General features: G+C 40.1%; 1 protein-coding gene and 1 long non-coding RNA gene across 2 annotated transcripts in view; one reads left to right on the top strand and one right to left on the bottom strand.

Moving 5' to 3' along the window:
• The first annotated feature begins 311 nt into the window (after positions 1-311).
• On the top strand, positions 312-27,261 carry mmadhcb (metabolism of cobalamin associated Db). Its single transcript, XM_055638705.1, has 8 exons — positions 312-430; positions 3,846-3,884; positions 4,763-4,907; positions 11,392-11,609; positions 12,458-12,566; positions 14,920-15,050; positions 24,732-24,818; positions 26,825-27,261. Exons 2-8 carry the CDS (start codon positions 3,876-3,878, stop codon positions 27,026-27,028), a joined length of 903 nt encoding a protein of 300 aa, XP_055494680.1. The 5' UTR covers positions 312-430; positions 3,846-3,875; the 3' UTR covers positions 27,029-27,261.
• The window catches only part of LOC129699072 (uncharacterized), a 29,058-nt gene continuing 6,568 nt past the window's right edge, over positions 4,914-27,403 (bottom strand). The window contains exons 2-3 of the long non-coding RNA XR_008723772.1: positions 7,191-7,330; positions 4,914-6,395 (exon numbers count right to left, since the gene is read on the bottom strand). This is a non-coding gene — a long non-coding RNA (uncharacterized LOC129699072). The remainder of the gene's footprint in view (positions 6,396-7,190; positions 7,331-27,403) is intronic.

The following is a 27,403-nucleotide window of genomic DNA, read 5'->3' as shown; positions in this document are numbered from 1 at the left end:
TACAAAAAGACGCTTCCCCCCAAAAAAACATATTTGTCTAATTTATATATTCTAGTAATCCTTTCTGTTTACATGTACCATCTGGTAATAGGTAATAGATGTACCTAATTGCAACTTTATATGGATGTTACCGAAGAGTACCAGGGGACCAGTGGCTATGAATCAAACATATGAAGTTTTACTTGAAACTTCCTTTGTAAAAATATAATAAGTGTCGTTGATCGAAGTGTTCAGCCCGTTGCCATGGGACGCATGGTGACGGGGCGCCATGGTTACGGAGCTACGCGGCGCCTGACGCGATGACGTATGTTGCGGTGGACGTAATGACGCCGGGTGTACGTGCGCCGAGGCCGCAGATGCTGGGCCGGGCTGTGAGCCTGACGAGGAGGTTTCGCGGCCTGGTCTGTGGAGCAACAAGGTGGACCCTTCTGTGAGTTTCATGCGAGATCTGACTCTCTCTCTCACACACACATCCCGAGCGAACCGCTATTGCGACCGGGGATTTAAGTCTTGCTGGCGAGACGTCACGACGTCTGGCCCCAGCACTCGATTTACTCGCCCCCCAAACTCCTGCGATCCGCTCACTGTGGCTCCTACCCTTTCACCACTCTCCCTCCTCTCACCGCCAGTCTGTGACCACCAGGTTCAATAACAGCTTCTTGCCAACTGCCTTATGAAACACAGCACTGACCTCGGCAATGGACTGGCTTTGAGGACTAGGTAGTTATTCAAGGGTCAAGAGTGTTTTCTTGTCATATGTCCCAGATTGAACAATGAAATTCTTACTTACAGCAGCACAACAGAATATGTGAATTTATTGAATATTTGTTCCATATTATCTCAGTGTATTGTGTTTACAGGCGTGTTATTCTGTTACAAGTAAGAATTTCACTGTTCTGCTAATGGATGGTAAACATGACAATTAAACACTCTTGACTACTTGTCCCATCCACGGTGCCCACCTTCCACAGATAAATTTTGTTCCTCTCCAACTCATTGTTATTCCTTTCCCCAACACAGCCATTATCACCCCCCACCTCCCCCCCCCCCCCCCCCCCCCTCAACTGACCTGTTTCCTGTATTCAGATATTTTAACTTGTCACTCCAAAACCTTCTATGTACTAATCTACTCAGTTACTTCCCCTTCCTGTGTCTCCCTGTCCACTCTTCACTAATTCCACTTACTCTCAATAATTCCCAGTAAATGCTTTGTGTTTCATGATCTATCCACAACTGCCTTCTACTACAACCTGACTCTCTATACCTCAAAGTCCATTGCCGAGGTCAGTATTGTGTTTCACAAGGCAGTTGGGAAGAAGCTGTTATTGAGGTACTCTATACCTGCCAATATTCTCTCCATTACTCCCCATTCCAACCCTACCCAATTGTACCCCAACTATCCCGAAAACACCCCAAACAACTACAACTCAACTTCCCCATAAACACCGAATGTGAATTGCCCATTTCCTGTTATGCTGAATGACAGTTCAGCTGACATTAGAGTTGTAGAGTAATAAAGTATGGAAGCAGGACCTGTGGAACAACTCATCCACACTTACCAATATGCCCATTGAGTCTAGGTGCCCATCTAAACTAAACATTTACCTGTATTTGGCCATATCTCTCTAAACTTTTCCTATCCATATACCTATCACCCCCCCCCCTCCTCCAGGGGATTTATCCAATGTAGTTTATGTACATTATTTATGTACATTTAACGCGTTTTAAAACTGCTCTTTGGTAATTTATATATTTTTAACACAAATGGAATGCTTCAAAAACAAGTTGCTCAATCAGTTAATGTTTTCTTGCACTAAATGTTATTCCTTTTATCCTGTATCTGAACACAGTGGACAAGTGCCAATAAATTAAACTAAACAAAAAAAATGAAAATGATTCAACCTAAACTTTCATGGGGTTAATGGTGATTTATTTTAAATTGGTAAATCCTGTTTTGCATATATGGAATGCTGTCCTCTAAGTAAGATTTTAGCTTTTGCACTAAGCATTGTTGTTTGACTATGGAAATCTTGTCTGCATGATTAGAAAAAAATGGTTCTAGTAGTTCTAGCAACTACTAGGACAACTTGGATTGATACCATCCAAATATTTTCAATCTTAATAAGTGACTTTAAAAAAAAAAATGTGACTACTGAAATTGAAATCAAAAAGCTCAGTCTGAAGAACGGTCTCAAACCAAAACGTCACCCATTGCTGCCTGTCCAGCTGAGTTACTCCAGCATTTTGTGTCTATCTTCGGTTTAAACCAGCATCTGCAGTTCCTTCCGACACAAGTGTTGTTAGAAGTAGGTTTACGTATGTAATATCCATAATGGATTAACCACTGCTAACTTTATCGATTGTTTATTTTCTGTGGGTAAATATTCCTATTGCCACTAATCTCTGCATTGATTGTGAAAAGATAAAAGTAACTCTTGCCAATTTGGTAAATATTGACATAATTTATGTTGATTCCAGTGCCATGTGCCTTGGGGTAGTGAAGACAGTTAATTGATTAAAGTTGTTGTTCAAATTCAATAATGTTTAATGTTGTATTACCAAAAACCGAACATTAAAATTCTTCGATGCAGCAGCATAATTGGTCTGTGAACACATTATTCACAGATCCATAATAAATATAAAAATTCAATAAATGTAAATAAAATTACAAATTTAAAAGTCTAAAGTGCAACTAAGACAATTTGTACTTTGTAGTTTAGTTGGTGTTTGTAGTGTTTAAGAGTCTAATGGTTGTTGGAAGAAGCTGTTCCTGAACCTGGAGGTCATGGTTTTCAGACTGGCTGGAGTGAAATAAGAGCATAGACAGGGTGGTGTAGGTCCTTGATGTTACTGGCTGCCAGTGCCAGATTCTGTTGATGATGGGGAAGTCAGAACCCATGATGGACTGGGCAGTGTCCACAACGTTTTGTAATCTCCTTCATTCCTGGGGCTTCGAGTTGTTGAACCAGGCCATGATAACTAATCAATGTACTCTTTACCTTACACCTGTAGAAGTTTGACGCACCAAACCTCCTCAATTTTCTAAGGAAGTAGAGTTGAAACCCTGAAGTATGCTTATAGAAAACTGCGACAAATGGTTTAATTGCATTCCAGATTAAAGGGAGCAGTGCAGTAGATCTATCAGCAAGTTTGAATGTTTAAATAATTTGCTAATTATTTAAAAATACAACAAGGCAGGAAACATGTTCCCGATGTTGGGGGAGTCCTGAACCAGGGTCCACAGTTTAAGAATAAGGAGTAAGCCATTTAGAACAGAGATGAGGAAACACTTTTTCTCAAAGAAAGTGGTGAGTGTGGAATTCTCTGCCTCAGAGGGCGGTGGAGGCAGGTTCTCTGGATGCTTTCAAGAGAGAGCTAGATGGGGCTCTTAAAAACTGTGGAGTCGGGGGATATGGGGAGAAGGCAGGAACGGGGTACTGATTGGGGATGATCAGCCATGATCACATTGAATGGCGGTGCTGGCTCGAAGGGCCGAATGGCCTACTCCTGCACCTATTGCCTATTGTCTAACTGAATTCATTAAATTATTTTGATGGGTTGCTTATCCAAGATGCATATTTAAAAACACATATCTAGTATCCCCACCTTATGATTTGCCTATAATTTATGACGTAATATTATGTACTGGATTATTATTTGGGTTGTTTGATAGTTTTTTACAAATTCCAAATGCTATGTTCTGAATTTTCAACATGTAAAGAATCAGGGAAGTCCATATATTTTGATAACCTGGAAGCAAAAATTTAAAAAATATGACAATTATAGCATTATTATTATTATCGGATTATTAATATTTTTGAAATTTCTTTTGTTTTTTGGTGCAGAAGAAACAATTGGCAAAGAAAACAAGCAAAATGGCCAAGGTATTTTTTTTGTATTACTTTTCTCTTCGTGGTTTGCTTTTAGGAGTGAAGTATAAATGTATGGAATTCCAGTAATTCCAATAATCCAAACTTATTTTCCTCCTGATTTATTTCAAAGTGATTTAATATATGCAAAAATATTAACTGACCGTTTTCAAATTGAATGTATTTTGAGGTATTTTAATCAGTTTGTGGGTTAGTGCAAAAAGCTTGCACCTTGAAATTCCATTGATTCATACAGTAATCCAGCACAGAAACATACCCTTTGGTCCAAACTGTCCATGCCTATATTTCTCTAAGGCTTTCCTAACCTTGTATCTGGGGTGGAAGATTGCAACCTTCTGTTTCAACAAATGCTATCAACGTGAACAATCAAATAAGATCTAGTAGAACAAGTTGTCCTACAACTTTAGGCTGTGCACGCCATACTCAAGAAGAAGAAGAAGAAGAAGAAGAAGACCTTGTATCTATGCAACTGTATTTTAAATGCTGTTATTCTATCAGTGTTATGCACTTTCTCTGTTAGCTAGTTCCATAACCCTCTGTGTAAGAAGTTGTCCCTCGGTTCCTTATTAAATTTTCCCCCCTCTTGCCTCAAACCTGTATCCTCCAGATTTAGATTCCCCTTCTCTTGAATAAAACACTCTGACATTCACCTTATCTTTGCAACATAATATTCACACCTCGACAAGATCACCAAGCAGTTACCTACATTCAAAGAAATAAAGTCCGAGTTTGGCCAACCTCCCTCCACAGCTCCATGCCCCGTAGCAGGATAGCCAAAACTGTAAACGTACTCCATATGGCCTCGCCAATGACCGCATTGTTGACTGCAACACAATGTTCCCATACCTAACTACCTCTTCCTTTTTTTTCAGGTGCTCTGCACCAAAGCCAGGCTAGTTACCTACCTGCCAGAATTTCAGGCATTGGTTAGAAGGATTGCAACCATTAGAACATTTTCCACAGCAGGCTCTTCAGGGTCTGATGAACCTGCAGTTGCAATTGTATCACTCGATCAAGGTAAGAGCTTTATTCCACTTTATTGTGATACAAGAGACTGCAGATGCTTTAAAACCTGGCATTTAAAGATGGCTTATGGGATCTGGTTCAAAGGTAGCACAAAGTCTCCAGGTCCTAATGCAGAGTCTTGACCCAAAACATTGACAATCTCTTTGCTATTACAATCACAATCGCAATAATAATTTATTAGCCAAGTATGTTTTGCAATATACGAAGAATTTCATTTGCCAAGTCAGTCATACAAAAAAAAGCAAAAGAACACACAAAACACCTTTTAACATATACATCCAGCACAGTGATTCCTCCACATTCCTCACTGTGATGGAAGGCAAAAAAAGGTTCAATCTCTTCCCTTTGCTCTCCTGCGATCGGGGGGCCTCGACCCCTCCGTTGACGGGAGAATCTTGACCCCCGTATCCGGCGGCGTTTTGGCCCTCCACGTCGGGGCGATCCAGTTCCTGCATCGGGGGGATGTCAGCTCCCTTCGGCAATCGCCCCCCCCCCCCCCATAAAACAAACCAGAGAACATGTACACAGACTTATAAAACACACAATATTTTTTGAAAAAAAGATGAAAAAACAAACAGACTGTTGGCGAGGCTGCCAATCGTTTGGCGCCCCTGTAAATACGCTCCTAAAGCTTACCCCCCTAGTCTGGTTCTGTAAAAACACTGACTCAAGCACTGGACTAACTAATCTTTATTTTTAGAACAAACACAAATTCCCCTAACCACCGCGGTTTCGATCCTTGTCTCTGCCTGGCCAAGTCCTTCAGCCTCCTGCAAGCAGACACTGCCCAAAAGGTCACACAGTCCCAAGCGCCCTTCCAGAAGATCGACATCGATCCAAAATGGGGCTACCATTTATAAGTCCACGAACCTTGAGGGGCCGAACTACATAGGGGTGGTCCCCTTACAATCCAATCAAAGATATCAATTACATCAGTACATTACTGACAGTCCAATTACAGAGAGCCTTAAACAATGTTTCTTACAGAAGCTTCTGGAAGGAAACTAGTCAACTAAACAATGCAACATTTACCCTGGAACACAATGCAATTCTGCTAGTGCTTAACACTTTGGCCAATCAACAAACAGCAGGGTAACTGTCTTGCAACATTATTTACAATCCCTTTGCAGCAATCTAATCAAATTCATGCATTTACAATTCCTTGGAGTGCCACTGCTTAATTTTGGCTCTATTCTGGCTCTGTTTTGACTAAGGTTTACATTCCCCCCTTTTATCATATGATAACCTATCATCATTGATAACTAGTGTACAATGGTGACTGTTCCATTCTAACAAACGTTAACAACAAGATGCTGATGTATTTTCCCAGAACTTCTTCAAGCTTCCCGAGTTTTCGTGGGCGTAGCTTCATGATTCCCGTCTGATGAGTCTTCACCTCCCGAGTTTTTGTGGGCACGAGTCCCCTCCATCCGTGTTACTAATTCATCTGTGCTTGATCCGTAGTAGAGTATGAAGTTCCTAAAAGAACGTGGGATAAAGTAAGTTAGCAGTCCATACTTCCACTGATACTCTTACAGTGGTGGATATGTACCCACGTATTCTGTCCTACTCTCGTCAGAAGGCCTCTCTCTGTACACTGCTCATATTCTATAATACAATTCTTCCAACACTAGGATCAAAGCTAGAATGTGGTCAGTTATCTCCGTAGTCACATGGTGAAAAGTGATTCTTTTTATTGTACTCTTAATGAAGGTTTCTCATGTGAATTTCAGCTGGGTTCAGTCCAGATTTAGCTACAGGCGTGACTCTTATTTAAAAGACCATGGGGAATATTTTAATCCAGCCAAATTCAGTCTCAGCCTTTAATTTAACTAATTTAGGTTTCAGGGTCTGTCTTACCCCTTTTACAAAACCAACAGCTTGCAGTCGATATTCACAATTCAATTGTTGCGTACTTCCCAGCTGTTTATATCATTTTGATCAATTTGTTTTAATATATTGTGGATCATTATTTAGATTAAATCAAATAGGGATGCCAAATCTTGGGACAATTTTCTTTAACTCCTTGATAATATTAGCCGCTTTATTATCAAGGGTTGGATAAATTTTGATCCACCGATCAAATGCATCGACTCTGACAACAAATACCCACTCCCCTGCTGCTTCCTCTAACTCAAAGTAATTCTCTTTCTAGTATGTTGAACAGACTCACAGACAATAGGGGTTCTTCCTTATCATTAGCCTCCTCCTGCCACTGGATGGTTAGTATCGACCTCTCCGAGGGGAACCCGTCATTCAAACTTTCAGTCTTACCTCATCATTTTAACGCACCACCTTGTATTCCCACGGTATTTCTTTCACTGTTAAATCCACACCGTATTTCTGATATCAGCTAGGGTCTGTCCTTTCCTTGATGGTCACTAAACAGTCCCGTCCCATCTCCGACTGATTTCCTAGGGGTGAGACAAGAAAAATGCCAGGTTAATAATCAAATTTCTAGCTACTTTTGAACCAGATCCCATGCCATCTTTAAATGCCAGATTTTAAAATATTTCCAGTACACTACTATAGTCATGAATCATGTCTCACACTTTAAACAATCTAATTTAGAACCGGTCAAAGTATTATGTATGTTAATTTAGAATTTAGGCACAAAGTGGGTGTCCCCGAGCCACAGAGTAGTATTCATTCTTAGGTTTCCATATTTAAGTCATAATGGCCCATCCAGACAAAGTATTCCAGTGACTCACGTCGCAGCGGCCTCTGCAGTCCGTCTGTCTTTGTATTATTTTTTGTCTCGTTTCAATGTAGTTTTTATTTATTTTTTGACAGGGTATGTGTGTATGTGTGGGGGGCGGGGGGTGTTGGGGGGTGGGACTTTTAAAATCTTTCCCCTGCACGGAGAACCCGACCTTTTCCCTGTCGGGTCTCCGTTGTCGTTGGGGCTGAGCAACGTAGAGCGGCCTCCAACCGGAACGACCTGGGGCTCCAGTCGCGGAGCTGCGGACTTACCCACCATCGGAGCTTTACCCACCATCGCGGAGCTGGCTGAGTTCGGAGCGGGTGGAGCTGTGGTGGCGCTCGGCTGCGACCCGACCCCCGGAGATTCGGAGGCTCCAACCGCAGGTCTGGTGGACAGAAACACCGGGAGCGCGCGGGTCCCTGCTGGGAGACCGCTTTTCTGCAACAGCGACTTCTCCCACTCGAGTTGCGGGGTCGAAGAGTACCTGGAGCGGGGACACTTACCATCGCCCGGTGCGGCTTTGAATGGCTGTGGGACTTTGCTAGCGCCCGCCGGGGGCTCCCAACAACAAGACCCGGAGCGCGGCCTTGCATCACCTGGCGCGGCGTTAATGGCCGCGGGACAGTTACCATCGCCCGCCGGGGGCTTTGACTCTGACATCGGGAGGGGAATGGGGAGTGCAGGGGAGAGAAGGTTTTTGCCTTCCATCACAGCGAGGAGGAGATGCTCTGTGATGGATGTGTGTGTAAATTGTGTTGTCTTGGGTCTTTTTCTTGTGTGTATGACTGCAGAAACAACATTTCATTTGAACCTCTATGAGGTTCAAATGACAAATAAAATTGTGTTGTATTGTATTGATATATTTTTTCAAGTTGGAGCTTGTATTTGGAGACGTTCTGTACCTTTCGAGTTTCTTGAGACTTAGTTCCTTTTCTTTACTGGTGTCAAATATTGAGTTCTTATGTATGTAAGGTTTGGCACTAATAGATAGATCTTCTTCTTGATGTTAGATTTGCAAGAGGAGGAATACTACTATGAGGAGCACCTTTCCCGAAATTTGTACTGTCAGTAATGTTGTTGGTGGACTCTGATCTTAATTTGGGGCATCAGTGTTACTTCATTACACTTGGATGGCATTGAGCTTACTCCCTGAGCTGTATCTTCTGCTCGTTCATCACAGCTCTGTTAACATGTAAAGATCTTTTTTATATAGGCTCTTAATATCCTAAAGCAATTCCTCAACAACAATTTTAAAAGGAAATTTACATTTGTTTGGATTCAAAACTACAATTGAAGATCATTTTTTCATCTCAGTCCTATTGCCCCTTATTCAAAAAACCCTGGTTCGGGACTACCCCTCGGGAACTTTCCCCATACATCTTTATGTCCAATCCTTTCTCTTTTGGCTATTTCATAAAATTCCAATCTCATCCTTCTAAATTCCAGTGAATACAAGCCCAGTTGACCCATTGTTTCATCATATGTCAGACCTGCCATCCCGGGAATTAACCTGGTGAATTTACCCGGGCCATATACAACTGCAGTATAAATTCAAATCCTCTCGCAATGAAGGCCTACATGCCATTAGCTTTCTTCACTGCCTTCTGTACCTGCATGTTTCCTTTGCACTCTGTACAAGCACACCATTTATCACCCACCTACCCTTTAATGAAGCACCGATTCGGTGGAATAATCTGCTGCCAGATTTTGTCACCATGAGTTAACCTTAAATGCTTATCCATATTATACTTCATTTGTGCCATGGATATTTAAACTCCCACAACCTATCCAAGTCACCGACACCCTCGTTATCTTCTTCACAGCTTACACTGCCACCCAGCTTTGTGTCATCCGCAAACTTAGAGATGTTCCATTTAATTCCCTCGTCTAAAAGATGATTCAACCCAAAGTAATTATTCATTTTTTTAGGGATTAGGGGCAACTATTATCATTTGTGTAAATCATAACAAAGGTTTCAAAGGTCTTTTATTGTCACGTACCAATTAAGGTACAGTGATATGTGAATTACCAAACACCCATACGTATAAAAAAACAAGACGCTCAACTACATAATGGTTAACATTGACATCCACCACAGCGGATTCCACACATTTATCACTCTGATGGAAGGCAAAAAAGTCCAACTTCTTCCTCTTTATTCTCCTGCGGTTGGGGTAATCAAACAATCCACGGGGCGGTTGAAGCTCTCCAAGCCGGCGATTGAAGCTCCTGTAGCCGGCAATTGAAGCTCCTGCAGCGGCGATTGAAGCTCCCGCAGCCGGCACGTTCAAAGCTCCCGCGTCAGGGCGGTCGAAGCTCTCGCGTCGGGGCGGTCGAAGCTCCTGCAACTTGGAGTTCCCGGTCGGTGTCTGACCAGAGACCGCGAACTCCGTGATGTTAAGTCAGCAAGCACTCACGGTTGGCGCTCCAGTCGATCCTTGGTAAAGGGATCGCAGGCTCCACGATGTTAAGAACCAGCAGGCTCCCAGCAATGGAGCTCTCAAAAGTCGGTCTCCAGCAAAGGCCGTCAACTCCTCGATGTTAGGCCATAATGTGGACGGAGATACGATACGGATCTCCGTCATGGTAAGAGATTAGGAAAAGTTCCCCCCAATCCGCCCCCACTCCGCCAACCACCCACATAAAACAAGCTAAAGAACACTAAAAACATACATTTAACACATACTATTAAAACAGAAAGAAGGAACCGACAGCCAAACTATTGACGAGGAGGCAGCTACGCTGGCGCCACCCGGTGGTAGAATCTCCATCACCTCACTATAGAAATGTTGTACTGTCAGTAATAGGCTGGACTGGTAATTTGCGTCAGTATTTCATTACACTTCAGGGCAGTAGCTCTCCCTGACCTCCCTGCCTTCATCCAGATTGTTAACATGTAAAAATCTTTTTTTATATAAGCTCTTAATATATGCAATTTCCTCGCTCCAATTTTAGGAGGTAATTTACTAATCTTAAAAATACAATTTAAATCATTTTTTATCTCTTATTTTCCCTTAACAAAAAACAGCTGAACCTCTTGATTCTTTCCACATACTATTTATTCCTGATCCTTTCTCTTGTGGCTATTTCAAGGCCAATACATTTCCTTCCTTCAGTTTGAAGAATTTTGTTAGTTAACTATTTCAGGTTAATTCTGACAATTTACATGGTTTACAGTGCTCTTACGTGTGAGTTTGAAGATCACAGCTTCGGGTGCACTCTGAACAAGCACACCATTTATAGATGGTACTTTAATGAAGCACCGAGTCGGTGGAACTGCTGCCAGCTTTTGTATGAGTTATTAAATGCTTGTCTTTTTAAGTCTTTGTCCAATGGATATTTTTTTTTTAAAAGTGCGGTAACGACACCCTTTTAACTATACGCCTTAGTTTTAGTAGACGCCATTTTTCAATACTAAGAAAACATTGCCTTAAATGTGCTTTAGTTGTTTATTGACTTAAGGAACCTCATTACCATTCAATTGACCCAGGAGCAGAATAAGAACCAATCTGAAAATAATACTTGTACGCTATGTTATTAATTTACTGCAAATAACATTTAGGAAAATGGGTGACAATAAATCGTCATGGTAGGCATTTATATCTTTAAAATTTGAGTTCCTGAAATGATGACCACCGATTTAGAACAATAATTTTCATAGTGACTACAGTTTTTTTTTTTTAATCTCACATATTTTCTCCTCCACTTATGTAAATGTTGAATCCTTGCGTATAATTTAAGCAGCACTTATCTTCTTGTTATACTTGTTAGGTTTGCAGACTGTATGGCCTGATGAAAAGATGGGGCCATTTGGGCCTCAAGACCAACGATTTCAACTGCCGGGTAACATAGGGTTTGACTCGCACATTAACGGTGTTGCTCACCTGAAGAGAATCTCAGTCCGCAGACCGCTACCAGATGTTCTAACAGAGCCATTATCCAGTGAAAAGCACGAGTTCATCCTCGCACAGTTTGTGAATGAATTTCAGGCAAGAAAGCGCAATTTTTAATGAGCTAATATTTAAGATTTAAGTTTCAACATCTCTTGATTGTAATTAGATTTTTTGCCTTCTAACAATTTAGCAGATTTCTATTCTTTTTATGGAATTGGTGATAACACGAAGCTAGTTCTATTTATTGGTTTCAGCTATCATTTTGCAGACATTTGGCAATGATTGCTGATAGGTGAAAAATCAGAACATTGATGTGATACAAAGGTGGACACATCTAATTTGGCTTTAAAACTAAAGCCTGGTGACATTGTAAAAGTAATGACGTGTGAAATAGTCATTTTGCTTAAATGAGAATATTATTAGAGCAACTACTTTTGTCTTTGCATTTCTGATAATCACAGCTTAAAATCACAGTATTTGTTTTATTATGTAGTGATTGTAATTTTCACATTACAACCGAGTGATAGTACAGATATTTGAAGATTGCAAAGAATGACACCAGATGGTTCCTCTATTGTTGGTAACTGCTTTGTGGGAATAACGTTAGTGAGGGTTAAGTTTACTTGATCTTTATATTTGGAAAGCTAGTCTGATGGGCCTGTCCCACAGGTGATTTTTCAGGCGACTGTCACGACCATGAAGGCGACTCCCCGACAACTACCCGTGAACATGTGACAACCGCATAGTCTCCTGCAGTCGCCTAAAATGTCGCTGAAGTGGGACAGGCCCATTACCATATTATCACCATCCCTTCATACTGCTGCACAGTATTTTATGTTCTTACAATTTAATGTAACTATGATTAAGTGTTTACAATTGAAACGGAAGAAGTCAATTCCATCTCAATTGTCTGGTGTTAAAACCATTCCTGGCTTTTATTTCAGGGAAATGAAGCAGAACCTCAACCACAACACATCACTCTTGCAGAAAGTTACTTTGAGAATGCAAAGGTGGAATGTGTCATACAAACCTGCCCTGAGCTCCTGCGCAAAGGTCTGTTATTTGAGCAAATAAAATGAATTTATTAATCAGAAATTTAATTTATACAGGTGCACAACCTTTTATCCGAAAGCCTTGGGACCAGACACTTCTCGGATTTCGGAATTTTTCGGATTTCCGAATGGAAGATTTTTAGCGTAGATTAGGTAGGTTGCGGGGGCGGCTTGAAAAGTCTGGAGCGGCTGCCTCCTCCCCGGAGACCGGGGAATCATTGTAAATCATTGTATAAATGTTAGTCAGTTCGTTTGGAGGGATTTTATGTGGTTGGGGGGGGGGGGGTGAAAGGGTGAAACTTTAATTCCCCCCCTACCTGGTCACAGAAAAGCGCTGCGCAGTAAGCTCCGGTGCGCTGTGGCCGCCAACGCCCAACATCGCGGAGCTGAGGGGTGCGGGCGTCCGGCTGCGGGCGGCGCCGGTTGGAACTCCGACCCCGGCAACTCTACCCCTAGCTGTGCGGCGCTCCAAATCCGGGCCGCCCGGTTTGACGCCCGCAGCCCCAGCTCCGAGATTTGGGTGTCGGCGACGTCCAGGAAAAAATGTCCGGTTTTCGGAATGCTTTACCGGTTCGCCATGCGGTAACTCCGGATAAAAGGTTGCCGCGACACACACAATAGCGGAGCTGGGGCTGCAATCCAACTCTGATAATACACACTCTGACCATGTGGGAATCCTGTCCAAAAGTGCTAGAAGAATTCAGCAAGTCAGGTCAGACTGGTGGAGTAAGGGGGGAGAAAGCTGAGAAGAGAGATGGGGGAGGGGTGCAGTAGTATGCTGCAGTAACCCAACTGGTAACAACTGCAGTAGTTCTCCAACTAGTTTCATTGTCCTGATTCAGTTTAGTGTTTGACTGCATCGTTGTCACTTTTCTCTCAACCATCATTAAACCATTTTACATTTCCTAGATCATCGCCTGCTTTGATCTGTCCGTTTCACACCTTGCATTCTCTTTGTACCATTCCATATCTCCAGTTTCCCTCTCTCCTGACTGTCTGAAGAATATTCTTGACCGAAACATCACCCATTCCTTCTCTCCAGAGATACTGTCTATCCCGCTGAGTTACTCCAGCATTTTGTGTCTACCTTCGGCGTAAACCAGCCAATGCAGGTCCTTCCTACATAAGTGATAGTTGGATACAGGTTAAGAGGGGGTTTATTAAATTGTGTGGATTTAGAAATCCTGATGTTTCAGCATCTTGCTTCCTGGGGCCCAGTTACTGCACTCCGTTCCGGAGCACAAGGTCAAATGTTTTGTAATTGTTACTATTCTACCTGTCTCAGCCACATTCTTGGGTAGCTCATTCCATGAAAGCATCACCCGCTTTGTGAAGAACTAACACATGGGTCGCCTTTTAAACCGTACCTCTCTCACCTTAAGGCTATGCCTTCTAGTTTTTGATTCCCTTTCCCTGAGGGGGACAAAACAACTGTTTGCATTCACCTTATCTATGCCCCTCATAATTTTGTACACCTTTATACATTTTGAATGGACATATTGAATGTCAGGGCAGTCTGAGGTACTCTTGCTCCTATATCACATATATAGAATTAGATATACTCTTGGGGCAAATGGAATCAAGCGATATGGGGAAAAAGCAGGAACAGGGTACTGATGCGGGATGATCAACCATGATCATATTGAATGGCGGTACTGACTCGAAGGGCCACATGGCCTACTCCTACACCTGTGTTCTATGTTTCATGTTTTAGAATCTGTCAGTCTGGCACCACTAAGCATGTGGGATTGTTTGAATTTTACTGTCTTGAAAATATTCTCGCATGAAAGTGACGTGATTGATTTATAATTGTCCTTTTTCAGTTATAGATTAAATAAGCTTTGGCAAGTTGAATAGTGATAAATGTCACTCTTTAACAAAACTTTATAATACATTACAAATGTTGGATATGTTGTTAATAAATCAGCATGTTTTTTGATCAGTGGGCCAATGATACAAAAAGCTCTTTTATTGTAATCTCACTTCACCTTGTCATTTTTTTCTCTCTTAGCAGGGAAGTAATAAAAAAGTTACTTTTGGGAAATGGCATTTGATATTTTCCTATCAATGCAACTGATAGGATCATTTCATCAGAGACGTGATCAGTTTGTAATCACCGTGTAAAAGATATTGCGGATAGAGCAGCTAGAATCCTTCTACTCACAATGTAAGATGGAAAATATGTTTTTCTTGTCAGTTCTGACCATGTTTCAGCTCCCCAGCTTAGGTCAGTCAATACTGTCAACGTGGACTCAGTAAAAGGGTCAAAGTCTGATATAAATAAGTTGACACTAGGATTCTTATGACTTTTTGTGGTTAGAATAGGAGACTTGATTGTCCCATTTTTTTCTCAGATTTTCAGTCAATGTTTCCTGAGGCTCCAGTTGCTGGATTTACTGTCCTTACTGTAACGCAAAGGAGTATAAATGATATGACTATATGGAATGAAGCAGTTGAGGAGGAACGTGATAAGCTACTTGAAAAAGTAAGTATCTTGTGCTAAGGGTTTAACATCTGTCTGAAGGAAAACATGAAATATAACTGATGGGAAAACACTTGTAATGTAATTGTAAACTCCCTCGGTATTCCTTTTGTCTTGTAATCATGCAAAATACCTTGTCCAGGATGGTACCTACTAGGATGAAGCCTATGATATAAAGGGGACAGTGGCACAAAGGTGCCTTGTTGGTTATAGAAAGAAAGATATGTTGAGTTATTTTTTGGGACTGCAAAATGTTATATTGGAATCAGTCTGAAGAAGGGTTTCGGCCCGAAACGTTTCCTATTTCCTTCACTCCATAGATGCTGCCGCACCCGCTGAGTTTCTCCAGCATTTCTGTGTACCTTCGATTCTCCAGCATCTGCAGTTCCTTCTGGCACAAAAAAATTGCATTAAAGGGGTGAATGAACAGCAAAATCTGGAGGTTTAATTGTTGATATTATTGAAGGTGCAAGACAACTTAATAACATTTATTAAAGCCATGTGTGAATCTGGAGTATTGTGCCTAATTATGGCGATTATATTTTTGGAAGGTTAAACATGCTTTGCAGAGAGCACATAGGTTTAACAATCATAGCTTGTAGGATTGCATGATGAAACTTAAAGGTAAAGTTATACTTGGGTCAGAAAAAGACAAGGACATTTGAGAGAGTCTATGTGTAAGAAGGAACTGCAGATGCTGGCTTACATCGAAGATAGACACAAAATGCTGGAGTAACTCAGCAGGTCAGGCAGCATCTCTGGAGAAAAGGAATAGGTGGCACTTCGGATCGAGACCCGAGAGTATAGTTTAGTTTAGCTTAGAGATAGTGTGGAAACAGGCTCTTCGGCCCAACGAGTCTGCGCCAACCAACAATCCTCGCACACTAACGCTATCCTACGCAAGTGCTAAGGATAATTTACAATTTTACTTAAGCCAATCAGCCAACAAACCTGACTGCCGTTTAAAATTGTGATGGGCTCAGAAAGAGAAAGGAAGTGAAACCCCCTAACTGATGGATTAATGGATAACTGAAAGATGAAGATTTATGGTGATAGGCAAAAATAATTGCATCATTATGGATTCCTGGATCCCTATCAGTTTGCCTACCACAAGAACAGGAGTACGGAGGATGCCATCTCAACGGCACTTCACTCCGCCCTCTCCCACCTCGACAACAGAGATACTTACGTAAGAATGCTGTTCATCGATTACAGCTCAGCATTCAACACCATTATTCCATCAAAACTGATCACCAAACTCGGTAACCTGGGCATCGACCCCTCCCTCTGCAACTGGATACTGGACTTTCTAACCAACAGACCCCACCCAGTCTGTGAGGTTAGACAAGCACACCTCTTCAACCCTCACCCTGAACACCGGCGTTCCTCAGGGCTGTGTGCTGAGCCCCCTCCTCTACTCCCTCTTCACCTATGACTGCACACCTGTACATGGTACTAACACCATCATCAAGTATGCAGATGATACAACGGTGATTGGCCTCATCAGCAACAGCGATGAGCTGGCCTACAGGGAGGAGGTCAAGCACTTAGCAGCATGGTGCGCTGACAACAACCTGGCCCTTAACTCCAAGAAGACCAAGGAGCTCATTGTAGACTTCAGGAAGTCCAGAGGCGGCACGCACACCCCCATCCACATTAACGGGACGGAGGTGGAACGTGTTTCTAGCTGCAGGTTCCTGGGAGTCAACATCTCCGATGACCTCTCTTGGACCCACAATACCGCTACTCTGATCAAGAAGGCTCATCAGCGTCTCTTCTTCCTGAGGAGACTGAAGAAGGTCCATCTGTCTCCTCAGATCCTGGTGAACTTCTACCGCTGCACCATCGAGAGCATCCTTACCAACTGCATCACAGTATGGTATGGCAACTGCTCTGTCTCCGACCGGAAGGCATTGCAGAGGGTGGTGAAAATTGCCCAACGCATCACCGGTTCCACGCTCCCCTCCATTGAGTCTGTCCAAAGCAAGCGCTGTCTGCGGAGGGCGCTCAGCATCGCCAAGGACTGCTCTCACCCCAACCATGGACTGTTTACCCTCCTACCATCCGGGAGGCGCTACAGGTCTCTCCGTTGCCGAACCATCAGGTCGAGGAACAGCTTCTTTCCGGCGGCTGTCACTCTACTCAACAACGTACCTCGGTGACTGCCAATCACCACCCCCCCCCGGACACTTATTATTTTTTATTCAAATCGTTTGCTATGTCGCTCTTCAAGGGAGATGCTAAATGCATTTCGTTGTCTCTGTACTGTACACTGACAATGACAATTGAATCTGAATCTGAATCTGAATCATTAGCCAGCATTCATTTGTCATCCCTAATTACGCAGAAGAAATGAAGGAAAACAGATACAGTCCTGTTAGACTCCTATAGTGCTTCTGGGTAGGGCCTTCACCAGTAAACTGACCGATGAAGGAGATGATGTGTAATTTGGAGGAAATCTGAATAGTATTTTCATGTACCTTGTCTTTCTAGATGGTAGAGTTGCAAGTTTTGAGATGGGCAGTGTTGACATGCATGGGAGAAAGAATAGGTTACTGAGATAAATGTTATGACAGCAGCTATGGTTGGTCAAATAGCTTCCTGTATCACTATTAGTATCTGTTCAGTTTTAACTAGCTTAGATATTTTTACAATTCATATAGTATCATTCATTCAATTAATTTTGCAGTAATATCTTATAGTTTTGGGCTTCTTATTTAGGCATTTTACTACTTTAAAAAAATTTACTGGCCAGTTTTAATTGCCTTATAGATGACACCACTCCCATAAAGTCAGAGATCTGTTGTTGAATTGATAACATTCAATTCCATTTGCAAATCCTTTTTAGCAGGGCCTGGACAACATTCAGGCAAGGACTGATAACATGCAGTTGCTCTCCTTGCAAATGATACTCAAAGATAGGAAGAAGAGTAAAGTGTGAAGAGGGCACAAGGGAGTTTCAAAAAGATATGGACAGGTTTAGTCAGTGGAGGATGGAAACTCTAAAGTGTATTATCTATAGTATTAGAATGGAGAAGGATTTGGGTATCCATGGTTAGATAGCGCGTAGGTACAGCAAGTAACGAGGGAAAACCAATGGGGTTCTATTCCCTACTTCTAGCAGAGAATAGAAAAATATTAAAGTAATGCTTCAATTATACAACCGTATCTGTTAGACTGCAGACCGTTTTAGACTCCTTATTGAAGCATGTTAATGCATTGGAAGCAATCTATAGAAGGTTTATGGGACTAATATCTGGAATAGCAGGGCCTGTATTTCTTCTATTCAATTACTTACGACTCTGCATTCATCCTATCTATTTCCCTCATGGTTTAATACACCCACTAAGTTCCCCCAGCGCTTTCTATTATCCACATTTATTTATTTATTTATAATTTATTTGTTTATTTGTTCCGAACAAGTAAAGACATAAATAGGAATAAATAACAACAACAAAATCGAAATAGTCAAACAATTGGACATTCCAGGCAATATTTGCAAAGCAATGAAAAGCATAAAGCAAAATTTAAATGTCCAACACTTTTTCTTTACGCTCGAAAAGGAGTGAGAAGAAGAATAATTTATTTAATCTCACCCCTTCTCCCTAAAACCTTCTTCCATATTTAATAATTAATTAATTAACAATAATAATACCCCAGACAATTTTTAGAGATGCATACAGACATATATATACACACAACTGATATACACATACAAGTAATATGTATGAAGTAACCAAAAACATAAATTAATAACAAATAAAATAATAATAAACATTAACCCCTGTTTGTCAACCATCCCCTTCATCCCTGTACCTTGTGAAAAAAAGTATTTTGTATGTCATTTTGAACTGGTTCATATTTGGACATTGCTTTAACTCCACATTCAAACTGTTCCACAATCCTACTGCACAGACCGAAATACAAAAAGTTTTTCTGGTCGTGCGAACTCTTTGTACCTTAAAATTAAAAATTCTTCTTAAATTATAACCCCCCCACTTGCTCATTGAATAATTTTTGTATATTTCCAGGTAAGTTTTTATTTTTGGCCCTAAACATTATCTGTGCTGTTTTAAATGCAACCAAATCTTCTAATTTTAATAATTTTGACTGTAAGAATAATGGATTAGTGTGACCCAGATACCTGACATTGTGAATAATACGTATTGCTCTTTTTTGCAGAATAGTTAATGAATGTAGCGAACTTTTATAGTTAGTGCCCCAGACTTCTGCACAGTAATTTAAATAGGGTAAGATTAGTGAACAGTAGAGAATGCGGAGTGATTTGTGATCCAGAAGAACCTGCTTAACTTTGTGTAATACAGTTTGGATTGTACATGTTTAATGTGTGATTTCCAGCTGATTCTATCATCCATTATAACCCCAAGAAATTTATTTTCATGAACTCGTTCAATTTCAACCCCATTTATCTCTATATTTGCTTGTGTAATTGCTCTGCAATTACCAAATAACATTATTTTGGTTTTGCTCAAGTTTAATGATATTTTGTTCCTGTCAAACCATGTTTTCAGTTTGCTCATTTCTTTTGTTATTTTGTCCAGTAGTTGTTTTAAATTCTCCCCAGAACAAAAAATATTTGTGTCGTCTGCAAACAAGACCAGCCTCAAGGCATTAGACACATTACAAATGTCGTTTATATACATGATGAATAGTTTTGGACCCAACACTGACCCCTGGGGGACACCACAAGCAATGTCCAAACATGTAGAACTGTAGCTACCCAGCTTCACAAACTGTTGCCTGTTACTTAAATAGCTTTTTATCCAATCCAGTACTAGACCTCTGATGCCATACCTTTCTAATTTTTTTAATAAAATATCATGATTGATCGTATCAAATGCTTTCTTTATATCAATAAATATCCCAGCTGCATATAGTTTATTGTCAATAGCGTTTGTGATATCTTCAATTGATTCTATTATTGCAAGTGATGTTGATCTGTTTGATCTGAATCCATATTGACTTTCAGTGATTAATTTGGGCTTTACTACAAATATGTCTAGTCTATTGTTGAACATTTTTTCTAGTATTTTGGAGAATTGAGGGAGTAAAGAAACAGGTCTATAGTTTGTGAAATGATGCTTGTTCCCAGTTTTGTATATTGGTATGACTTTTGCTATTTTCATTTTGATTGGAAAAGTACTGGTTTGGAAAGATAAATTACAGATGAATGTTAAAGGTTTGGAAATTCCCTCAATGACCATCTTAACTAACGACATGTCAATGTCGTTGAAATCAGTAGACATTTTGTTTTTATATGTTTTAACAATGTCCAACAGTTCTTTTTCATCTACTGCCATAAGAAACATAGAGCAGGGATTTCTCTCCAATAAATTCTCAGGAGTTTCTCCAGATGTCCCTGGATCAGGGATTTGTTTAGCCAGGTCTGGTCCAACATTTACAAAAAAATTATTAAAGCTATTAGCTACATCCTCCATATTATAATTTTCATTGTCCTTATCAATGATAAATAAATCTTCTATGGATTCTTTTCATCTTACAATGTTAGCAATACAGTAAAACCCTGGATAATCCAGTACCCTCAGGACTTTAGTAGTAACCTACAAGAATATTTTCTAAATTTGTGGATGTTACCCCAACATGCTTTTCAGTTTTTTATATGCGGTATAAAAAATATACAAATCAGTAGTATAAATTTTCCAATCAATTTAGAGGGAGCAAGAGGCCGAGTCTCAGAGAATAAAAGAGGACATTGGAACCAGAATCCAGTCTGAGCTTGCATATTTTGGTTTTTCCAGCCTTGGCTCCAGCTGACAGCTACCCACACTCCTACCCGTCCACCTCCCCATGTACTCTAGGACCATTTCTCCATCTGTATGTCCGACCCATGCTCCCAGTAATCATGACCAAACTCACAGGTCCTGCGATTCACAACGACTTAATGTACTCATAAGCGAGTCGGATGCCAAAACATCAGGTTTTCTGAAGATGGCTCCCAACCCAAAATGTCGCCCGTCCATTCCCTCCTCAGATGTTTCATGACCTGCTGAATTTCTCCAACACTTTGTGTTTTGCTTGGGATTTCTGAAGAGGATGATACTGGAATATTGGTGCTTTATTGTGTCTGACAAGCAGTACTTCCTTATGCTGCCAGCAGATGACAGCATTGTTTTGGATACATTTCTTGAATAGAGTATTTGAAAAAGTTGACAATTCTTATTTCTGAAACCAAATCCCACACAGAATTTAGTTTCATCCTCAAGGTAGAATCGTGTTATACTGAGCTCAGGTTATCATATTATAAGTAACTGCCACTGGACCAGAGCAGGGAAGCAATTGTGTGAATTTCAAATGCATTCCTTATGAGAAAAATGAGACATCAAATTTAGATGTGTGCTATTTAATATTTATATTAAAGGCTTAGTCATTTTCTTCAATCAACCAACATCCTTGGCATTCATTCATTTTAAAAAGCTTCAGGGCAGAGGATTACTTAATGGGAAAAGCTTAGCTAAAACATTTAGCCTAATGTCTCTTTCATCTAAAAGTAAGCTACCAATGGAGGTACTATTGTAGCAGCAAGTGGGAAAATGTATTTTTATTCCTATATTCTATTTCCTAAAGTCACAAAAATATAATATTGTTATTTCTCTCTAATGAAGCAACTTATCCACAGTTGTAAAAGATCAGAAGATCATATGATAGGAGCAGAATTAGTCCATTTGGTCCATCAAGTCTACTCTGCCATTCAATGAAACATAGAAATTAGGTGCAGGAGTAGGCCATTCGGCCCTTCGAGCCTATGGTGGCTGATCTATCTCTCCCTCCTAACCCCATTCTCCTGCCTTCTCCCCATAACCTCTGGCACCTGTACTAGTCAAGTATCTATCTCTGCCTTAAATATATCCACTGACTTTGCCTTCTGTCGCAAAAAAATCTGCAAATTCACCATCCTCTGACCAAAGAAATTCCTCCTCGCCTCCTTCCTAAAAGTGCGTCCGTTAATTCTGAGGCTATGACCTCAAGTCCTAGACTCTTCCACTTGTGGAAACATCCTCTCCACATCCACTCTATCCAATCCTTTCACTATTCCGTACGTTTCAATAAGGTCCCCCCTCTTATAAAACCCAGCGTGTATTGGCCCAGTGCCGTCAAACGCTCATCATATGTTAATCTCCTAATTCCTGGGATCATTCTCGTAAACCTCCTCTGGACCCTCTGCAGAGCTAGCACATCCTTCCTCACATATGGTGCCCAAAACTGCTCACAATATTCGAAATGCGGCCTGACCAGCGCCTTATAGAGCCTCCGCATTACATCCCCTTTTTTATATACAAGCCTTCTCGAAATAAATACTAGCATTGCGTTTGCTAGGTAAAAGGTGAAATTACTTTCTGGTGCCAGATGGGACATTGACACTGTGATTGTAGGCCTTCACTTTGACGATAGCATTGAGGATGAAGATAATTGAACACTCAAATCATCCATGGAGTGTTCCTTTTAAGGTACCATTTCTACTTCAAGACAAATGTAAATCCCCAACCAAATTCCAGGGGAGATTTTCTAACCTCGCAATGAACATTCTTTATGCCCAATGACCTTTTGACTTTGATAACTGTTTTGTACATCAAAGGGAAAGGCGTTCAGTTTTCTGAAATAACCTGTTTAATTTACCTTCTCCTGCAAGTTAAACATTAGTTTGTTTTATGTCCTAAACTTAAATGATAAACCATTAGATGTAAACCCCTATAATCAAATTCATATCATAATGAGAAATAGAACCACCACCCTCTGTGGAAAGTTTCCCCTCCAGTTCCCATTAAATCTTTCCCCTCTCACCTTAGACAAGTTGGACCAACAAAGAAAATTGTCATCAGGTTGGTCTGAAAATGAAACTAGAGACATTTAAAAAAAGTTGCATAGAAATGCGTGTCAATCAGTTCCAGATTGTAGCTTACCTTCATAGAAACCAACAAAGCATCTGAAAGTTAACGCTGAGAAATATTTGCTCCGTAATTTCATAGTAGAACAAACACTATTGCGTTTTCTAAAAAGAATAACACAGATCTAATCTTTAACTTGAAATGCCTTATTACAATGCCATAGGTGCTGGGAGGTGTAATAGGGTCATGAGGACTATTAGAATGGTGATACTATAAAGAAGATTGACAGCAGGTCATTTATCTTAACACTGGGTTGATTGCATTTTAGACAATGCTTAACCTTGTGCCCTTTATACCTGAGGCCGTATAGTCTTGAGATCAAGCAGTATTATAGATTGGGTGTAATTGGACTAGTTCAAAGCAATGCAATTTAATCACCATTTTGAAGCCATTTTTTTTGCTTTTGTGTGTTTTGGTTTTTGTATATGTTATTTCCCTGTTAAGTAGTGGAACATAATTTATTTTTGAAATGTACAAATAAGGTTGTTTAAAGCAAAGGAATTTCTGGACAGTGGCATGGAGAAAATTAATGCAGGCACGCTTTTGGGAGTGGCGAAAAGATGTATAATTTTTACGTACATGTTTACAATTATTAGCTGATCATGAATGGTTATAAGAGGCTTTTTCCTTAGACTGGTGAAATAATTGTACTGTTGATGCCATAATTATATTAGAGAATTCAGGATTTTGAGATGTTGGTGAAAGAATTGAGATATTTCCAAAATCAAGATTACTTCTTGTTGATAGTCTTTTTCTCTTTTGTCCTTCTTGGAGGACACCAGCAGGTGGTGTTGCAGAGAGAGTCTGGGTATTGATGATAGATGTAGTGACAAAGGGAAATATGAATGCACTAGATTCATATAACTTCTTGTCTGTACATTTATTGATTTTAAGGGGTTTGGATGTCATATTCCTAATCTCTAATTCCCTCAAAAGTGGCAGCTTTAAACCATTGCAATTCTTTGGAGAAGAATCTCACTTAGCATTCTTCGGCAGGGAATTCTTGGATTTAGTCCCAGGAACAATGGCAGAATAGCAATGGTACCTGTGTTTGTCTTTCTAACAATATTGAAGCTATTACTTTTGAAATTGTGAGATATTATTTTTGATCTTGCAGATTATTTGTAGCCAGTGAAACTGCAAGTCTGAGCATTTTTTGCCTATTTGTGCTGATTAGAGATTTTTTAATTAAAATATCTAGCATCAAAAAATCCAATTTCCATCTTGGTTTCATATTTGAAATTTGATTTTTTTAAATTAATTTGCTGTCAAATTAACTTTTTTGTGATTAATTGGCGGCATGGTGGCGCAGCGGTAGAGTTGCTGCCTTACAGAAAATGCAGTGCCGGAGACCCGGGTTCGATCCCGATTACGGGTGCTTGTCTGTACAGAGTTAGTACGTTCTCCCCGTGATCTGCGTGGGTTTTCTCCAAAATCTTCGGGTTCGTCCCACACTCCAAAGACGTACAGGTTTGTAGGTTAATTGGCTTGGTATAAATGTAAAATTGTCCCTAGTGTGTGTAGGATAGTGTTAATGTGCGGGGATCGCTGGTTGGTGCGGACTCGGTGGGCGGAAGGGCCTGTTTCCGTACTGTATCTCTAAACTTAACTAAAATTGTGTCTTAATTTGATATTTTGATACCTTGGGGCTCTTTGTCAATTTGTGTTTCAGCTTGATCTTTAATTTATTAAATTAATAAAATGTAATTCAACTCAAACTTGTGATTAATTTCAAAGTAAACAGAGCTTTATATTTCAGTTTATTAATGGTGCCAAGGAAATCTGCTATGCGCTACGCTCAGAGGGATACTGGGCTGATTTTATTGATCCATCTTCAGGTCTTGCTGTAAGTATCCTCTGCAATTATTGTTTAATTTATCATCAATAGTGGTGTTTAAATAAAATGAGAAAATGTTGGAAATGCTCATGAAGAAGAATGAAACCTGAAATCTGCAGAAGAGTGCAAAAAGTATTGAATTCAATGTTCCTAATTCTAAGAAAGGGATCAAAGAGAAAACTTTTTAACAGAAGGAAACCAGAAGAGAATAAATGAAACGAGTTGTGGTGAAGAGTAAAAGAGTGGTAAAAGCTAGTGAATAACAAAATATGTATCTAGGTGAGATGCAAATAGGAGATGAAGAGTTAAATCTGAGATTCCCAAAACAGGAGAAAAAACATATTGGGAAATAGAAAATGTGAATAATTAGGCTGAAATGGCTTGTTAACTAACATTGCTGAACTCCCAAAGGCTTTGGTGCGCTGTAATATTGATGTCAACCTGTTTTATCTTCCTCCTGGTGATTTGGATTTTATTCTTTATTTTCATTTTGTTATACTCTCCAGATTCATCTTCTATTATCCACCTTCCTTTTTGTTCCCTCTTACTTATTCTCAGTGGGTTAGAATTGATAACATTGAATTCAATAAATTTTTTCTTCTGCTAATTCCAGGTTTCATTCTTCATCGTGAGTATTTTCAACACCACTACTCGTCATCTCCAACCTAGCACAGACTTTCCTCATTTTTCTTTCTTCCCACTTTTTCCCCCAACCCCACTCCCTCTCCCCTCCTCCCCCCCCCCCCCCCCCCCCATGATTTCAAAATTGGTTTTAATTAATTGTTTTGTGGTTCTGATGAAAGGTCGTAAACCTGAATTATTAATAATATCCCACTATAGATATTGCCTGACCTGATTATTTTCAGTGTTTTCCCTTTTGATTTTATTTTATCCAAGTAAAACTACGTGACCTATATAGAAATCTTAATATATCATCTATTTGAAAGTAGGGATTCATCCAAGCAACCACCTGCAACATTGAATAATTGTGTCACACAGGAGTAGCTAATAGAGCTGCAACCTCACTATGCTGAGAACTAGGTTCAATCCTGACCTCGGGTGCTATCTCTGTGAAGTTTGCACATTCCCTGAATGATCTTGTGTATTTCCTGTGGCTCCACTTTCCTCCTGTCAAATGTTAAGTCCAGGTCCCCATCAAAGATGTTGAGGGTGTTTCCATTCAAATAAGTGAAGGAGCACCAATATGGTAGACTCATAATTGTCTGCTTATTTCAGAGGAAATTGGGGATGAACAGGAAACAGAATGTCTTTCCCAGTAACATCCTCCTTCTGTTAACAAGTTAAAGCAAAAGTAGTGTGCACAAGTTGGACTGGTGAACAAGACTTGCTTAACCCAACAAATTCAAAATGACAACTCTGTAGTTGATGTCCACCGTTTTTAGGTGTTTGATCTTCATTGGCATACTTAATTTAACCAGTGAATTGCTTTGGATTATTGACATTGCAATTTTGTTACATATTACAATACTTTTTGATAATCTGTGGCTAAGAATTCAATCGAGTACAGAGAGTAATGCACTGCACTTAAAGTCTTTTCTTTTGAATGGAAGATAATAATATGATGAAACAACCTCATCTTCAAGGGGAGATTGGGCAGGTTTGGACTTTATTCCTGTAGGATGAGGGGTGATCTGATAGAGTTGTATAAGATCACAATGGGAATATATAGGGCAGATGCATAGTCTTTTACCCAGAATAAAAAAAGAGGACGTAGGTTTAAGGAGAGAGGGGAAAGAATTAATAGGAACCTGAGTATCCTTTTCCACACAGTATATGGAAGTGGGTATAGGGAACGAGCTGCCAGAGGAGGTCGTTGAAGCAAGTACTATAACTATATTCAAAAGACATTTGGGCAGGTATATGGGTAGGAAAGGTTTAGAGAGATATGGCCAAATGTGGACAGGCAGGACTGGTGTAGACTACTGTAGATGGGAAGGTTTTCTTCAATAAATATTCAAATATTTGCATCAATATTTGCCTTTTATTTCTTCCAGTATTTTGGACCGTACACAAATAATACATTATTCGAAACGGATGAGCGCTATCAGCATCTAGGTTTTCACATTGATGATCTTGGCTGTTGTAAAGTTATTCATCATGTGCTCTGGGGAACGCATGTGTTTGTTGGAAGCCTTTTCACAAGCGCACCCACAGATTGCCTGGTAATGAAGAAACTGCAAGGAAGCAAACAGCCTTGATTTTAACCACTATTTTGCTACTTTCAAGAAACCAAAAGACAAGTTTAAAAACTATTTTAATAATGCATTTTGAGTGCTTATGTACTTGAACAGAAAAATTATAAGATGTTAAATATATAAGTTCTATTTATTTATAGTGTACATTTACTGACATTGTAAAAGATTGTGATCATGAGAAATGTCTTTGGGATATGCACACTTACATTCTATATAAAGAAAATATCACAAAAGAAGCAAGTCTCAGCAGTTAGAAACTTATTTTCAAATCTGCTTATTTATTGATTTGTGGTCCAATTCCATTGTGGCAGCTTATTAGACTTCTATTGGTGCACATAATCTTACCTTTCCGACCTCTTCAGTGTGCATTCAATTGAG

Source organism: Leucoraja erinacea, chromosome 7 (assembly GCF_028641065.1).
Source record: "Leucoraja erinacea ecotype New England chromosome 7, Leri_hhj_1, whole genome shotgun sequence".
In the NCBI taxonomy this organism is placed as follows: Eukaryota; Metazoa; Chordata; class Chondrichthyes; order Rajiformes; family Rajidae; genus Leucoraja; species Leucoraja erinaceus.
Note: the sequence above shows the minus strand (reverse complement) of the source record. Positions and strands in the feature narration are given on the sequence as shown.

What these genes read in the sequence shown, in the direction of transcription:
- mmadhcb (XM_055638705.1), top strand. An exon ending in AGTTTGTGAATGAATTTCAG is followed by an intron (nt 11,610 to 12,457) that starts GCAAGAAAGCGC and finishes CTTTTATTTCAG; the next exon opens with GGAAATGAAGCAGAACCTCA. An exon ending in CCCTGAGCTCCTGCGCAAAG is followed by an intron (nt 12,567 to 14,919) that starts GTCTGTTATTTG and finishes TTTTTTTCTCAG; the next exon opens with ATTTTCAGTCAATGTTTCCT.